Source organism: Papio anubis, chromosome 7 (assembly GCF_008728515.1).
Source record: "Papio anubis isolate 15944 chromosome 7, Panubis1.0, whole genome shotgun sequence".
Lineage (NCBI taxonomy): Eukaryota > Metazoa > Chordata > Mammalia > Primates > Cercopithecidae > Papio > Papio anubis.
This window is the reverse complement of record NC_044982.1, coordinates 157,188,220-157,206,726: the sequence shown is the minus strand read 5'-3', so window position 1 is coordinate 157,206,726 and position 18,507 is coordinate 157,188,220. Positions and strand designations below refer to the sequence as shown.

The following is an 18,507-nucleotide window of genomic DNA, read 5'->3' as shown; positions in this document are numbered from 1 at the left end:
CTTTTCTTTTTTTTTGAGACAAAGTCTTGCTCTGTCACCCAGGCTGGAGTGCAGTGGCACGATATTGGCTCACTGCAACCTCTGACCCCCAGGTTCAAGTGATTCTCCTGTCTCAGCCTCCCAAGTAGCTGGGATTACAGGCGCACGCCACCACACCCGGTTAATTTTTTGTATTTTTAGTAGAGACAGGGTTTTGCCATGTTGGCCAGGCTGGTCTTGAACTTCTGGCCTCAAGTGATCCACCTGCCTCGGCCTCCCAAAGTGCTGGGATTACAGGCATGAGCCACTGCGCCCTGCCATCTGTGCCTTTCACCATCACCACTTTGCAGGGCTTGCCCAGAGCCCAGCCTCTCTTCTTTGGCGGGATTCCCTCAGTTCTTACTCTGCTCCTGCATGAGCCAGGGGAAGCTGTCATTTAGTTTTGGTGTTTAATTGTTCCCTAAGTCCATCAGGTGGATGGATGTGGTGTCTGTGATTTTTAAAGGCAACTGCATTCTCCCCAATCTCTTGGGTTCCCTGGAACCTTGCTACACCACAGCTCCTCAGCCATTGCAGACACTGTCCTACCTCCACCTGGAGGGCCCATCTCACTTTGTCACTTAGAGAACTCTTACATTATCCACAAGACCCAGTTCACACGTCACCTCCTTGGTGAAGCCATTCCTGAGCTCCACACTCCTGCAAAGAAACAATCTCTCCCTTGTCTATGCTTCCACACTTGGTGGCTTTTTGTACAGACCTCCATTATCACAATGCAGAGTGGCTGTTTGTCTCTCAGCTGAGCACCGCCTCCCCCCATCACCTGTGATCTCACCCAGTCACTTCTGCACACACAACAACAGTAAAACAGGAAGAATGCTGACACACTCATCATAGCAAAAATAACACAATCCATGCACGCTCTTCCTGCGTGCCGAGGCTGACTTCCAGCACAAACATAAAATCACCAGATCAAGTTGTTTCAGCCTCGCATCCATTATGAGCGCATTACAATCTTACTTTAAAATACTTCACCGAATAGGCTAAAACCCATGCCTTTCAAAATACATAAACCTTCTTACAAATCCCTAAGACACTTATAAAAGGAGCAAGAAGAAGGGAAATCGTGAACACCTGAAGTTGTAGAAGCTTCAGCGTTGCCACGGCCACGCACTCTTTCTCCTGGGGCGGGGGCCAGTCCGCGGAGCCATCCATCCCCTCCCTCACCTGCCGCAGCAGGAGATCCAGCTGCTCAAAAGTCACTGAGCAAATGTCCACCACAAAAGGGACACAGAGTCCAATGGACCACTCAGAACACGATGACCAAGCAAAGCTCTAAGAGGAAACGTGACAATCGAAAATGAATCTCCAAATGCAGCTGCTGGTCTGTTCCACAGAAGTCCCCAGCATGTGTGATGGAGCCGCCTTATATTATCACCTATCATCCCTCTCACCGCCCAGTCCAAAGGCATTCATGGGTGTCTAGCTCACACACTGTCAGCTTCCAATTTTCCTGCCAATTTCACTAGTCCCATCTCATTTGGCCATACCTAAAAAAGTAAAAGCAATTTTAATAATCTTTTCACTCTCAAAATGATAAATGCACATTCATGGATGGCAGTGAGGATCTCCATCCACTTGAAGTGGTACAATAGCAACTCTAACTAGACAACGAATTGTTAAGACGCATAGAACACACACACTACCTTTCATAGTGAGAGAACAAGTAATCGGCAAAAATCTAGGAGAACTGTAGAACACCATCGATAAATTGGATCTAATTTATAGAACACTTCATCCAACAACAGCAAAATACATATACATTTTTTTTTTTTTTTTTTGAGATGGAGTCTCGCTCTGTTGCCCAGGCTGGAGTGCAGTGGCGAGATCTCGGCTCACTCCAAGCTCTGCCTCCCGGGTTCACGCCATTCTCCTGCCTCAGCCTCCCGAGTAGCTGGGAATACAGGTGCCCACCACCGCGCCCGGCTAATTTTTTTGTATTTTTAGTAGAGACGGGGTTTTACCATGTTAGCCAGGATGGTCTCGATCTCCTGACCTCGTGATGTGCCTGCCTTGGCCTCCCAAAGTGCTGAGATTACAGAGTGTGAGCCACAGCCTGAACCATACACTTATGCTTTTAAGCACATACAGAATGTTTGCTAACAGAGAACATATCCTGAGACATAAATCTTAACACATTTAAAAGAAATGAAATCATATACAGTTGGTTTTCCCTAAGAAATCATTAACAGAACAATCTGAAGCATTTCAAAATTTAAAAACATACTTCATAATCCATGGGTCAGGTTGGGTGCAGTGGCTCACGCCTGTAATCCCAACACTGTGGGAGGAGGCCAAGGCTGGAGGATCACCTGAGGCCAGGAGTTCAAGACCAGCCTGGCCAGCAGGCTTGTCTCTGGTGAAAAGCTCCCTGAAAAATAGCTAGGCATGGTGTGGGCACCTGTAGTCCCAGCCCAACAAGGAGGCTGAGCAGGAGAATCACTTGAACCCAGGAGGAGACAGAGGGTTGCAGTGAGCGAGATCATGTCGTACGCTTCAGCCTGGTGCAACAATAGCGAAACTCCATCTCGAAAATAATAATAATAATAACAATAATCCATGGGTCAAAAGAACAATTCTCAGAAATTACAAATATTTTGAACATAAATGAAAACACACCAGGTGACAGGCCCAATTAAAGCACTGCTTAGAGGAAAATTTAGCCTCAAATGATTATATATTACAAAAAGATGGGCGTAAATCAGCAATCTCGTTTCCCACATAGAAACTGAAAAAGAGCAAGTGAAGGCATAAAACAGCCAAAGGGACAAATAAACCAAGACAAAAGCAGAAATCAATGAGATTGAAAAGGAAAAACAAGGGAACAATTAATGAAGGCAAAAGATTGTTCTTTGAAAGATCAACAAAATTGAAAAACTAGCAAAATTGACAAAGAAAAACAGAAAAGATACAACTTATCAGTATCAGGAATGAATGAAGGACATCACTGCCATTTACAGATGTCAGACAGGTTAGCAAGAGAGAATACCACCCCGGAGAAAGGCTTCGACCGCGTACAAATCAGACCATGTAGATAAGTAAAGCAATGTCTGAGCGTCACAAACCAGGAAAATCCTCCTAGAAACAAACAGGTAATCTGAACAGTTCTATATCTGTTAAAGAAATGGAATTTGTAAAATCTTTTTCCCCTTGAGCTGGAGTTTTGCATCTTGTTGCCAAGCTGGAGTGCAATGAATGCCCGAATCCCGGCTCACTGCAATCTCTTCCCCTGGGTTCAGCGGTTCTCACCACCTTAGCCTCCCTGAGTAGCTGGGATTACAAACATACAAGCTGACTAATTTTTCTATTTTTAGTAGAAATGGGGTTTCCACATGTTAGCCAGTGAAAGCCTCAAACTCCTGGCCTCAGATGATCCACCATACTCAGACTCCCAATGTGCTGGGATGGCCGGCATGAGCCACATGCAGCCTGGCTGACTAAAATCTTACAGAAAGAAATCTTCAGAGTTCAGATGGATTCAAAAACATGTAAAGAAAAAATAACACTAATTCTACACAATCCCTTATAGAAAACGGGAACAGAGGGAATACACGCCAATACTTTGTATAACGTCAGGTTCCCCCTGACAGAAAGTCAGACAAGACAGTATAAGACAAAGAAAGACAACCACAAACCAACATCCCTGATGAGCATCAACAGAAAAATCCTCAACAACGTGTTAGCAAGTCAAAGTTAGCAAGATAGGAACAGAACAGGACCGGGCGCGGTGGCTCACGCCTCTAATCCCAACACTTTGGGATGCCAAGGAGGGTGGGTCACTTGCGGTCAGGAGCTGGAGACCAGGCTGGCCAACATGATCAAACCCCATCTCTACCAAAAACAACAACAACAACAACAACAACAAAAATTAGCCAGGCGTGGTGGTGCACACCTGTAATCCAAGCTACTCAGGAGGCTGAGGCAGGAGAACTGCTTGAACCCAGGAGGCAGAGGTTGCAGAGAGCTGAGATTGCACCAATGCACTCCAGCCTGGGTGACAGAGCCAGACTCTGTCTCAAAAAAAAAAAAAAGAAAGAAAAGAAACAGGGTGGTAAATTGTGGCCAAGTGATGCCTATCCCAGTAATACGAGGCTTGGTCAGTATTTAAAAATCAGGCTGGTGCAGTGTCTCACACCTGTAATCCCAGCACAATGGGAGGCCAAGGCAGGTAGATCACTTGAGCTCAGGAGTTCAAGACCAGCCTGGGCAACATAGTGAAACCTTATGTCTAAAAAAGAAAAAAAAAAGTTTAAGAAAAAAAAAGGAAAAATCATCAATGTAATATACCCTACTAACACACTAAAGAAGGAAAACTGCAGGACCATTTCATTTGAGATGATTAAAAGCATTTAACAAATTTTATTCAGGATTTTTTAAAAGCTTCTAAAAGGGGGAATTAAAGAAACTGCCTTAATCTGGGAATAAGGCATCTACATAAAAACCCGCAGCCAACATCACAGCTGATGGTGAAAGACTGAACTGCCCTCCCCTACAGTCCGGAGCAAGGCGGGGCACCCACTGTCCCCTCTCCTACTCAGCTTCACACCGCAAGTCCTGGCCAGGGCAACCAGGCCGGGAAAAGACATAAAAGGCAAGCAGATTGGGAAGGAAGAAATGGAACTGCCCCTCTATACAGATAGTACAATTGTTCATGAAGAAAACCCAAGGAAACTACAATGAAGCTCATAATAAATGAGTTTAGCACAACTGCGGGACGTAAGAACAACAAACAAAACTCAGTGGCATTTTCATTTTCTTTTTCTTTTTTTTTTTTTTTGAGACGGAGTCTCGCTCTGTCGCCCAGGCTGGAGTGCAGTGGCCGGATCTCAGCTCACTGCAAGCTCCGCCTCCCGGGTTTACGCCATTCTCCTGCCTCAGCCTCCTGAGCAGCTGGGACTACAGGCACACGCCACCTCGCCCAGCTAGTTTTTTGTATTTTTAGTAGAGATGGGGTTTCACCGTGTTAGCCAGGATGGTCTCGATCTCCTGACCTCGTGATCCGCCCGTCTCGGCCTCCCAAAGTGCTGGGATTACAGGCTTGAGCCACCGCGCCCGGCCCTCAGTGGCATTTTCTATATACTGGTAATGAACAACTGGAAACCAAAATCCTCCTAAACACCAAATCAAGCTCTATATTCCGTACCTGGGCAGGCCCACAGGCAATTCCCACTGTGTGTTTGCGTCCAGTCCCGCAATGCTGCAGGTTCTGGCTTGGTCACGCAAGGTGTCAAAGTGCTGGCACTGAAGTCGCTGCTCCCCGAGCTGTGGACCTCATGTCCTCAGGCAGAGCCAGGCAGCAGGAGCCGGCAGCCACATCAATCACCTTCTTCCCTACAAGGAAAGAGGGATGCAGATGCAGCTTCAAGCCTAGGACTTCTGCTGCAAGAAAGATAGGTATTTCCACTCGGCCATTCAGGCCAGAAAGCTTTTAATATTAACTTCTTGAGGATAATCTATTGCTTTAATATTAAGCACAATTCATTTGCTTTTGGTGTGTTATTAGAACTCCTGTATTTTGTTAGCTACAGTTTGTTAGGACCCACAGTCTACAAAGATCATAATGCTAGGATACGTAAAGAACCTGTTCTTTTTTCTCTTCCTCATTCAGATTTTCATTCAGAGAGAAACAAGGTGCTTTTAATTAACTATTAGATCATATTCATCCATCCCAGATATAACAATACACAGCACACTCTTCACTGAGGAAGGCTTCCTAAGAGGAAATCTATTTTTCTCTCAGAGTTAGGTGATATCAATAGTTAAAACATTGTTTCTATTTAAACACTTATTGTTTAAATATTCTATTTTTCGTTCCTGGTAAATCTAACATGACCAACACAAATGGTGTTTCTCAGAAATGTCAACATATAAAAGAAAATAATTCAGCTGAAAAACCACACTGCAGTTAGGGGAACAATTCTATCCTAGGATCCTACCATAAGTTAACATCAGCAACAACAAAAGGTGTTTATCAACAGTAATTAAATACTCTGAAAGTAAACGATTTCTATATCTAATGACCGTCGTAGCTTTCCTATACTAATGGAGGGGAATATAAACAAGAAGGCACATGAAATTCACAAACACCATTCAATGACAGAGGAAACTTATTACTCTGCCACTTATCTCAGAAGCTCAGAACATAATACATACCCCCAGAGGGCACACAAAACCTCTGTAGTCATCAAGACACTAACATGCTTTAAAATAAAACTCATGGAGAAAGGAACTGGCAGGTCTCACTTAAAAGTCCCACTTCCAAACCCACTTGGTAAAGAAGCAAACACAAAAGAATGTGTGTAGTACCAGGACCCAACGAACTACAGACCCCACACACAGAGCGCAGCCCAAGGCCCGGGCTTCTGGGAAGACGCTATGTTGGAACACAGCCAGGTCCTGCTTCAGTCATTACTCCGCCTCTTTAAGAAAAAGGTCAGCTCACCCCTGAGAGAGAGAACCTGAAGAGTCCATCTGATGTACCTCCGCTGCCTTTTCCCTTCTCCCTACTTTCTTGTCAGCTTGTCTGCCCTTCACCAGTTCTCACTAGGATGAAGACTATCACCCAACCACACTAGGCCAAGTGGTACAGAAAAGCCCAGTTTTACCTTAGAAAAATCCTTCCACCATCACAGTTTGATGGCCTCACCCCAACTTCCAGCAGCTGCAACATCCCTGTGTAAGAACACCATAGAAGAATTTCAGGGTCTTCTAAGAGGCCCCATCTCTGCCTGAAAAATTCACAGCCCACACTGAAGGCGCACTCATATCTACACATCTTGGCTTCCATATGTTCCCTCCAACCACAATGCACGCTGGGACACCTTTTGCAACTGAGCAAGCAGGAATCACCTACCAAGGACGAGTTCATATCAGAGCATCCCAGGTGGACCCAATCCCACCAATGTGGCCCCACAGCACAACGCGACCATGTCTCAGTGTGTCCGCAGTACAAGTACAGGTGACCTCACCACACAGAGGGAACCCTCCCGAGTCCAGCCTGCCGGGAGGGACGACAGCCTGCCACGAAAGTGGCGATGTTTGTAAAACTCAATGGGTTTAAATTAAATTTGGTAAGAATAATTCCAAGTCATTTGTATGAGACATACCCACTTCTTCGAGATATATCAACTCGCACCAAGCTTGCTGTCAAAGTTTCTAATGACAGTCCATTCACGGAATGTCAGGTCAAGAACACAAAAACCTGCAAACTTTAAAACATCACTAAAGAAACGGTCCTGAAGGGTTTTAACAGTTTACGCTTGCACCTCACCTTCACAGCCTTCAAGAGTTTTGGCAATCTTAACATGTCCTCTGGTCTGTCCAAGTCTGGTTGTCACCTTTTCCCCATGAATAAACTTGGCCATCTTTCACAAAGGAACGGAAAACTGACTTCAACAGCAGACTCTGACCACATCCAAGTCTTGAAGCTTTTCAACTAGCTTTGGGTTTTGCAGCCATCACTACCACCTCTGCCCAATTTCCCATAGTTGCCACCATCTCTCCAAGACCACACTTGCCCTAATAAATACAAATGCATTTAAATAACAACTGTGCATTTTAATGAAAAATTTTAAATGACTGACAATAATCTAATGAAAAACGCACACTAATGTAGACCACCCATGTGCACGGTTAATACTACAAGGGAGGCTACTGAGCAAATGAAATCTAGGTGACACCTGAGGTTGATATAGAAGCAAGAAAGAAAGGGAAGGCGGAGTTTTCTTTTTGTTTTCATTACATGAAAAACCAAGTCCTGACTCTTACTAGCCTGGGCTCAATGTTCACTGCTTCACAGAACCAAAGGCCCACTGCCCGCAGGACACTCATTTCAATCAGTCTCGCACACTGCAGATGCCGCACCACCCTCCCATTTGCCTGCCTGCTTCTGTTGCCACTGCGGCTGACCGCTGGTCAACCGTACCACTGTACGGTTCCCAACTGCATATCAGCATAATTATGTGTTGATTAAATATTACATAAAGGGATAAAATACAACTGCAAATGTAAATAGTTTTGTTTTACTGTGAAAAAGTAAGCTGAAAACTTTGCAAAAACTTAATGAAAGTGAATTGCTAAAACAAAATTGTTAGGTTAAGCATCGGCTCACGCCTGTAATCCCAGCACTCTGGGAGGCTGAGGCCGCAGATCACTTGAGCCCGGAGAGTTTGACACCAGCCTGGGCAACATGATCTAAACCCCGTCTGTACTAAAATAGAGAAATTAGCCAGGTGTGGTGGTGAACATCCATAATCCAGCTGAGGCATGAGAATTGCTTGACCTCCCCAGAGGTGGGATTGCAGTGAGCCCAGACTGCACCACTGCATCCGAGAGTGAACTCTGTCTTCCAAAAAAAAAGTGAAATTACATGAAGGTGAAAACTGTAAAAGATCAGGAAAGAAATCAGAGAAGATATCAGATTGCCCACAAGTTCCCACGCTCTATTTTGTAATAACTAAAGATAGGCAACTTATTTCAACGCATCAGATGGTAAATATTTTTAGTTCCTGTGGGCTTCTGTCCCAACGACCCAGCTATGCCACTGTCACAGGAAAGCAGCCACAGACAATGTGGGTAAAATGAGTGGGCGGGCTCTGCACACCAATCCAACTCCACCTGCAAGCAGGCCGGGACCCCGAGCTAACCGAAACTGGAGATGACACACTATGACGCAGTCAATGAAAGCAGCACAGCAGACCCGCACACAGAGATCAGAGGTGCACTTCACAAGCTGTGCTGAAGATTATGCTGTTCACGAGTCCAGCTTCGGCCATTTCCCCACTGTCCCCCAAGGCCAGACTACAGGTAGATACTTCTCACCGTAACTGTCAGCCTTCAGAAAATAATCAACGCACAGCAGGACACTTCCCTACAAGATCTGCACTAAAGAAACACCAGTGTGGAGGAAGACGCTGTCCACAGCCTGTTCAAGGCAGTTTACTCAACGTATCATCACAAACTTCACCCCAAAGTAGCAACTAATGGCCGGGCGCCGGTGGCTCAAGCCTGTAATCCCAGCACTTTGGGAGGCCGAGGCGGGTATCAATGAGGTCAGGAGATCAGACCATCCTGGCTAACATGGTGAAACCCCCGCCTCACTAAAAACAGCAAAACTAGCCGGGCGCGGTGGCGGTGCTCGTAGTCCCAGCTACCGGAGGCTGAGGCAGGAGAATGGTGTGAACCCCGGGAGGCGGAGCTTGCAGTGAGCTGGTCGCTACCACCGCGACTCCAGCCTGGCGACAGAGTAGACTCTGTCTCAAAAAAAAACGAAAACTACACTCAAAGAACGCCAGGCTGGGGTTCCTGACACAGTTCACACCTCACAAAACTTTTAACCAGGAAATATTTTAAGGTCTACCACTCACTCTGTATCGACAGCAAAATAGATATTTTAAATGATCTAGATGTCAAATTGAAAGCTCCTGACAGCAGGAGCCTTTCAGAGGAGACCACCTTGGCTTCAGGACCAAGGTAGCAGAAACAGCATACCTGATTAATGTCTGGGTCCCGCAACGGGCAGCGATATGGCTAGGGAAGCATCTGGAAATGATTTTTCATCTTGACCAAGAATGCCCAAAAGTCACTCAATTCATCAATCTGCCATTCAACTTCTGGTGTGGAGAGAAAGCAGCCGACAGGTCCCAGCCGATTTCACAGAAAGACTCCACAACGCCAGAGACACACAAGATGCCAAGGACAGACCCCCACAATACTGACAGACGAGTCGTTTCTAAAAAATTAACGTCACTTTAACCATCAAACCTCATCATGTACCCCTGAAAAAAGATGAGGATGATCTCAGTTAGGAACACAAACACAAAGGCAAAATTCAAAGCAAGCAGATACTTCAGCGTCAGACTATAGAACACGGAAAGACTTAGCAGAAATTATCACATGGAATCAAGAGTGGCCGAACATTAAGAAATGTAACAATACTAACCAGAGACAATTCAGAGTGTCAATCATTCCATCCCAACTCTCATGCTTAAAAAATAAAATGTGGCCGGGCGCGGTGGCTCAAGCCTGTAATCCCAGCACTTTGGGAGGCCGAGACGGGCGGATCATGAGGTCAGGAGATCGAGACCATCCTGGCTAACACGGTGAAACCCCGTCTCTACTAAAAAATACAAAAAACTAGCCGGGCGTGGTGGCCGGCGCCTGTAGTCCCAGCTACTCGGAGGCTGAGGCGGGAGAATGGCGTCAACCCGGGAGGCGGAGCTTGCAGTGAGCTGAGATCCGGCCACTGCACTCCAGCCTGCGCGAAAGAGCGAGACTCCGTCTCAAAAAAAATAAATAAATAAAAATAAAATAAAATAAAATAAAATGCCCACACAGGAATGGCGGCAGCTGCTAACCTGCTGACAGGCCCCAGGCAAACAAGCCCTGTCAAATCAATAAGCTCCCACCTCAACTACTTAGATAAACAACAGCAAAATAAACTCAAAGCAAGCATAGGGAAGAAAATAATATAAATATATATATACACATATATAACCACCGCGGCCTCTTCACCAATGCCACTGATCCCACACCCACTGCACGACAGGGTGGGCGGCCTCGTGAGGCCCACTGTACTCATCTCACTTCCTCCAGGGAAGCTGCCATGTGTGTCCTCGAGGCCCTGTCCTGGGTGGCGAGAATCACATTCGGCTTCAGTGACAGCCAGGGGGTTTGGCATCCCCACTCCCACACGCCAATATCGATGACCTTTCAGTCCTGGGCTCAGCAATAGCACTGGAATGGCCCTCTGCCCTCACTGGAGCTTCAAACAGATAGGACGGCCGTTCCTAAGTCCCGTGAGAGGCCACCTCCTGCATGCCCCACTCATGCAGGGCAGACGCACTGCGGCTCCAGCCGGCTGTAGTCTGGGCGGCCCCCGTGTATTGTGCTCCTCCTAGGCAGTGATGGCTGGCCGCTGTGGGTGCTCCCGCAAGCTTACACACCCCAGCCTCTGCTTTCCCCAGAGAAGGCGAGATCACCTTAGTTCTCTCCAGAGGCCTTTGGGAGAAGCGGGAATAAACATGAATGCCCTTTTTCTTCTTTGGTGTTATTTTTATTAGTGTTATAAAGTTGAAATTTACTATCTTAAATGGAGACTATGAGAGTATCAGGCTGCTTCACTCTTTCCAGGCACCTTACAAAACAAGGAAGAGAGAATTAAAACACCCAATACCTACGACTTTGTTGGGCTGAACCCGACGCCGCCGCGCATCCAGCAGAAATTCACAAAACAGCAGGAAAGACTTGCACAACAGGCTGGGCATGGCGCTCACACCTCGTAATCCCAGCATCTTGAAGCGTGGTAGGGCGGATCACCCGAGGTCAGAGTTTGGAGACCAGCCTGGCTAATGTGGTGGAAACTCGCTTTACTAAAATAAATTAGCTGAGCATGGTGCGGGCCCCTGTAATGCCATCGAACTGGAAGGCTGAGGCAGGAGAATCGCTGAACCCGAGGTTGAGGTTGCAGTGAGCTGATATCACGCCATTGCACTCCAACGTGGGCAACAAGAGCAAAACTCCATCTCAAAAAAAGAGACTTGTACAGTAAAGTCCATTGCAGCTTTCTTCACAATGGCCCAAAGCCACGGTCCATCTGCAACAGAAGGAAGGAATTACCCACACACCCAGCAACGCGGCTGGATCTCAGGACATCATGCTACGTGAAAGACGCCAGAAACAAAACACCACACACTGTATGGCTTTGTTTATATTAACTTATGGAAAAGACAAAATAGTAACAACAGAGGGCAGATCGGAGGTTGTCAGGAACTGGAGGGAGGAAGTGGGGATCAACTCAAAGGGTACAAACAGGGCCCTGGAAGCGACGGGCACGCCCCATGTCTTGATGGTGGTGACTCCCCAGCTGAGGGCACTGGCCAAAACCCATCCAACTCTACACCCGAAACTCAGTCATCTGGTTGTATGTAAGCCTCAAAGCTGACTGACATTTACAGGTATTTGTTAAATGAATGTGGATGGAATGAAGCCAGCACTCTGCAGTCTGTATTTTACAAATGAAAAGTATGAGGCAGTGGGGATTAGGGTAGAGAAGTCTTACTAGTTGAAGAAATTGCAAAGTTAACAAAATATCCTATTCTTAGGATCCAGAATACGTTCCTATGATGGATGACATTTTCTTGAGAATCTACAGAAGCCAGGCCTCTCCAAAGGCATGGTTTACTCACTTTGTGACCTACTAGTTTGCAAAATACACACAGTGGCACAGGCGCACACAGCGACAGTCCAATGACTCTACCCGAGTACAACCTCTCCCTTATTCAGCTTAAGTTTCAACTTCCCCAAAAGGTTATCTCCAGCTTCTGCCATCTGCACTGATCTCTCTTCCTTCCTTGAAGTCCTAGAATAAGGGATAAGTTACTCATCCCAGCACTTACTCTGCACTGAGAATTGTTTTACTATGAAATATTTTACACAAAGTCAGTAATAAATACCTAAAGGAAGTAAGCAGACATACCACCCCGTCCTGTACTTCGATGCCTTTCAAGTCCAGTGAACCCCATGTCAATCCCAGCCCTTAGGATCCAGTGTGAGAGTAACAGCTATAAATTCCATGCAGATCAATCTTTTCTTTTTCACTCGTTTTACAACATTTGTCTGAATCCCTTACAACACTGTCAGGGTTGGGCTGTTCTGAGCTTGGCATACATGTACCGCACAATACACATCACTCTGCTTTTCTCCCAGTTTGGGATCTTCCCAGCGGATGCTGTCGGCAATGATGCCCTCAACTCCACCCTGTGGTGTGCATTGGCCATGCCCTGTGGGCTCCTCTCAAGGGACACAAGGGCTTATTTCAAGCTCTGCACTGCCCACTCTGTGCTCAGGACTCTGGACCGCATGAAATGGGCTTGCTGCGTTGGTCTGTACATACATCCTTCATTCAAACCTAATGCCAGAGTTCCACGCACAACAGCAAAGTACAAGAGGGTTCCCATCACTCATGGGGCTGGCAGACCTCTCAATTTTTACAACCTGGCATTTGTAACAACTTTATTTCTGTTCTTTCACAATAAAAGGTTCCACTGAATAGGATGATATTACGAAGAAACTGCTGACTTTTGTTCCTGTAAAAATAATCTAATGGTTCAAGGAAAGGGTGACAACCTTATCTATGGGAGACAGGGGGAACTGTTTGTGAAGGAAGGAACAGTGCTGTGGGATTTGTTCTGGCAAACTCCACAGTGGGGATGCGGTTTGAGTAGAGACAAGGCGGCCAAGGCTGCACGGGGTGGAGAAGAGCAGAAAGGCCGATTCCTGTTGCCTTCCACACACGGGCAGAGAGTTCCTCAGCCATCACCAAGGAGGGGGCATATCGTAGTGTCTCGCTCCACCCCAGCGCTACACGTCAGGGCAGCTGGCAAACACCTGGACACGCTTCTGCGCTCCAGCCTGTTTAGGATATGGCAACATAAAAGAGGAGTGTGTCCCCTACAGGAATGAGCAATACATACACAGTGTCCCCATGGCCCAGCCGTCCGCCGTCCCCACAGCCCCAGGAGTACACCTCTCCAGTGGCAGCTAAGGCCAGGTAGTGGTGACCATCAGAATGCGCAGCAATTTTTACAATGTTTCTGGACGCAAGGCCTTGGACCAGCTGTGGGGCCTAAAAAAGGAAAAATATGAAGAAAAGTCGTCATCAGTCCAAGGAAAATGAAACCAGCGCAGCTCTCCTTTATCATGTGTCCCCGAGCAACGCCTGCTCTAACTGGAAGTGGGGCACAAGTCTCTGGGGGCCACGGGGCCGGCTCTCCAGCCCTTCCCACCCAGCACCAACAGAACAGCGGGCAGCCTCCAAGTGCGCCGCGGCAGGACCAGAGCCGATGCGGAGGCCGGGACAGGACCAGAGCCGATGCGGGGGCCAGGCAGGACCAGAGCCGATGCGGGGGCTGGGCAGGCTAGCCCCGTGCCACAGAGACATGCAGCCGACAGGGAGGAACACCCCGCTTTAATGAAAACATGCCACGTCCCAATCTGCCACTATCCCCATGAGGCCCAACTCCCTCATCTGTCACCTGCCTGGCCCCAAAGTCAAATGAGTTTACATGTGTAAAGTGAGTTTACAAACGGAAATCTCATGATTAGCAATGAGTTTCACTGTAAGGACTTCCTAATCTTCACAACCCAAATCTTGACAATATTAAAACTGAGATTATTAAACATAATATACAATAAACAGAAACTTAATCAATCTTCAGAAATCAAATGGCTGAAAGAAACCCCACAGTTTGTGCATCTGCAGTACAGACCCTGCCCCGCAAGGGAACACTGCAGGCACAGTGCCCAGAACACTCACCAGTGTGTCACTATTGTAGGCCTGTGTGTACACACGGCCATTGCGTGACAGAATCAGGAAGCGCTTCTCTGCACAGGCAATCTGTGTGACTCCCAGGTTGGCCAGGCCTTCGCACTGGATCGGACCAATCACATTGGCATAGTATTTCCATCCTATTAACCCCCAACCTATGACCTCTTGCAATGATCCCTGTAAGAAAGTAAACGTTTTCTTTTACAACAGCAACAAACAAAACAAAACAAAACAAAAACGACTGGGAGTAACACTGAGATATTATAAGACAAAAACAAAGCAAATAAAGAGAAAATATGCAGATTCAAAACATCAAAATGGCTGGTACCACGCTGTATTACCTCATTTAACAGGTATGATGAAGCAACTGAACACGTTATTTTTCCATTTCCATTGCATTTCATTTTAACAGAGCCCATTAAAAAGTACTATAAATGGCCCTTAAATACTAATATATTTTAAAATGCTCAAACTACATCAGGGTCACCATCTTGTGCTTTAGGAGGCAAAATCCCAAAAGCCCACACACGAGGCAGGGAGACCAGCATCCCTATTGGTGGTGAGAAAAAATCAAGTTGTGCAGGAGCAACCTGGTGACAACCAGCCCACACTAGGTGCATCCCCACCTGCGCATGTGCACAGGCACACACGTGTGCACACATGGAGCACACGTGTTCCAGGGCAGGCCCTGCAGCACTATTTGTGTTTGTTGTTATTGTTGTTGTTTGAGATGGAGTTTCACTCTTGTTGCCCAGGCTGGAGTGCAATGGTGCGATCTTGGCTCACAGCAACCTCTGCCTCCCAGGTTCCAGTGATTCTCCTACCTCAGCCTCCCGAGCAGCTGGGATTACAGGCATGTGCCACCAAGCCCGGCTAATTTTTGTATTTTTTAGTTGAGACGGGGTTTCTCCAAGTTGGCCAGGCTGGTCTCAAACTCCCAACCTCGGGTGATCCGCCCACCTAGGCCTTCCAAAGTGCTGGGATTACAGGCGTGAGCCACCACACCCGACCCTCAGCACTACTTGTATAGCAACACTGTGGCAGTAAGCCCAAGTGTCCACCAATAAGAGACTCACTAAAGAAAAACACATAAAAGACACATCCGCACACTGAAGAGTAAGCTACTTTATAAAAACAAATAGTGACACTCTGATAAAGTACTCCAGTATATATGGTTAGTAAAAAAAAAATAAGCAACACAAGTAATGCAACATGCTACCACTAGCATAGGCATTCCAGAGAACAAGGAGGTTACAGAGGAGACTGAAAAGTGAGAGGGGGCAGGTGGGAAACTGGGTAGAAGGGGTGGGCAAGGGAAGCGACAATGTGTCTCTGCCTAGTTTTGATTTTTGAACCATGTGACTTTTTTTTTTTATTGTAAAACAAAATAAATACTCTTCATATTAGAAATAAAATGTTAAAAAAATCTGGATTCAAAACTAGGATTACTGTTCTACCCTAGGAAAGTTCACTACCATTCCCAAAGGCAGTTTTATCATTGACATAGTGATCCACAATAGCGTGCATGAGGTCCTCAGCGGGCCTGCACCCTACAGGTGCTCCACACACGCAAATCACTACTATTACCATTACTATTACATAACAGATAGAATATAGAATTATACTGTCACTACCATAACCAGCATTACATACTAAGACAGTCTGCATTGAGAGTATAAAGAAGGCTGTGGAACTCCCTGCAGAAGGTGGGAGGGCCTGGGGCTGTGGATAAAGGGGAGATCTCTGGGGCTGTGCCACCTGAACCTAGAACCTGGCCCCCAGATTGGGTCCCCAGGCCTGTGCACCTCAGCTTGCTCATCACTCACTCTCAACACGGATAACACCTTCAACTGCAAACACATTTAAAACCACAGGCCAGCTCCCCCCATCAACACCAGAAAACGCAAGTCTCCACACGGGCCCAGGATGACAACCTAGAAGTGGTACTAGCCACAAAACACATGGAGAACGTGGTTCTTGCACACACCTTATGAGACGTCGGAGAGCTGCACAGCGGAGGCATACAGGGCGTAGCCAGACGGTCTAAGTGGGCCATGACGACAACCGCCGTCTGTCGCAGGTCAATGGCAAGCTCGTTGTCTTGTGGAAGGGTGAGGTACCTCAGGAAACTCTCGTTGGGGCTCAGGGGACCAGACAAAAGCTAGAAAGGAAAAGTAAACAAACATTCAGAAAAATTAAAGTGACACAATTAGCCTTTAACCACTCTTTATATTTTGGTATTGACTCATCTGACACATCAAATGACAATGTTGATGATACAGTTATACTACACATCTACATATTTATGCAGCATATAAACTGGGTAACTGTCTAAGTTTGTGGTATACATGTCCACAACATTGACTGTGCATGTATACATTTATGATACCACAGGTAAGTTGAGTCCACACAGATTACCAACACAACCAAACCACCCCACAGGCCTAGGACCCCTGGAGAAAGGCAGAACCACCTCTGGGGGAACCCAGCACAGCATCTCAAGCTGGCCTTGAAATCTAAAACCAAAACCTTTATTTTAATCTAAACGTTGCCCGCTCTGGAGAACACCTACTTTCATTTGCAAATTAAATCATAATTCTAATTCTTCAAAAGGCAGAAGAGCCCTATTATCATTAGTTTAAAGGCTGCCAAATAATAAGCCGGGCGCGGTGGCTCACGCCTGTACTCCCAGCACTTTGGGAGGCCTAGGCACGGGGATCACAAGGTCAGGAGATCAAGACCATCCTGGCTAACACGGTGAAACCTTATCTCTACTAAAAATACAAAAAAATTAGCTGGGCGTGGTGGCGGGCACCTGTAGTCCCAGCTACTCTGGAGGCTGAGGCAGGACAACGGCGTAAACCCAGGAGGCCCAGCCTGCAGTGAGCCAAGATCACGTCACTGCACTCCAGCCTGGGCGACAGAGCAAGACTTCATCTCAAAAAAAAAAAAAAAAAGACTGCCAAATAATAGAAAAATTAAACCAAAGCACGATACTGGAATGCCTAAGACTTTCCCGAAAAGACTGGCAAAATCCAACCTGTACTTGACCTGTAAGGACCAGCAGTCCTGGAGGTTCAGGCCCAGGGCCCCGCACACCTGCTCCTCCCCGAGCGCGGCATCCACACCTGTTAAGCAGGGAGCTGGTACTCAACAGAGTGACAGCTCAGGTGACATGCCCTGCACAGAGCCCAGTACACAGGAAGGGCCAACAAAGCAGGCCACTGTTTTCGTTGTTCTTTTCTGGTATTGATTTAAAAGTGCGTGTTTCAAGCTTGGTTCTGTGCTGACAAGGAAGTCGGTGCTCACTGATTCGAGTCTTCTCCACAAACAAGTGACCTCCCACACCTGTCTCATCTGACTCACTGCTGTTTCCACCAAACACACACACACCAGAGAAAAACACTGCCATGGACACGCACGCTGGTCTTGCTTAAAAAATAACTAGAATCAAGTGCCACCTAAACACAAAGTTCCATCATGACACTCACGTGCATGTCGCCCTCGGAGTGGGGCGTATCCTTCCTGCAAATGATGCTCTGGAACCTTTGCAGCAAGGGCAAAAGCGGGGCGCTGGTGCCCTGGGTCGGAACGCTCATTGTCAGTCTCCTGTGCCCCGCTGTCCCACAGCTGAAGCAACAACAGGATGGCAGACAACATTTGGCTAAAGGAGAAAAGATATTCATTCCTAGTAAAAACACATTAACTTTTTTTTTTCATGGTTAATCAAAAATAAAAGCAAACAGCTAGATAGAAGTGAAGAAATACTTGGGATCTGGAAGGAAACGAAAGTAAAGCCGTGGTAATTAAATCACTGAATTGACACTGAGATTTTAGCACATGACATCGCCTTCTGCTGATAGGAAAGACCAGTTAAGAAGCTCAAAGAGGCCGGGCGTGGTGGCTCACGCCTGTAATCCCTGCAGTTTGGGAGGCCGAGGCGGGCGAATCACGAGGTCAGGAGATCGAGACCATCCTGGCCAACACGGTGAAACCCTGTCTCTACTAAAAATACAAAAAATTAACCGGGCGTGGTGGCGGGCGCCTGTAGTCCCAGCTACTCGGGAGGCTGAGGCAGGAGAATGGTGTGAGCCCGGGAGGTGGAGCTTGCAGTGAGCCGAGATCGCGCCACTGCACTCCAG

General features: G+C 46.9%; 1 protein-coding gene across 2 annotated transcripts in view; it reads right to left on the bottom strand.

Moving 5' to 3' along the window:
* Positions 1–11,500: 11,500 nt before the first annotated feature.
* Positions 11,501–18,507, bottom strand: part of LOC100998183 (E3 ubiquitin-protein ligase HERC2-like) — a 60,382-nt gene continuing 53,375 nt past the window's right edge. For both annotated transcript variants that reach the window (XM_031668912.1, XM_031668913.1), the window contains 5 exons: positions 17,857–18,029; positions 16,353–16,526; positions 14,354–14,542; positions 13,512–13,663; positions 11,501–12,397 (listed from right to left, as the gene is read on the bottom strand). In XM_031668912.1, the coding sequence (XP_031524772.1) occupies positions 12,292–12,397; positions 13,512–13,663; positions 14,354–14,542; positions 16,353–16,526; positions 17,857–17,964 (729 nt within the window). In that variant the 5' untranslated portion in view covers positions 17,965–18,029 and the 3' untranslated portion in view covers positions 11,501–12,291. The remainder of the gene's footprint in view (positions 12,398–13,511; positions 13,664–14,353; positions 14,543–16,352; positions 16,527–17,856; positions 18,030–18,507) is intronic.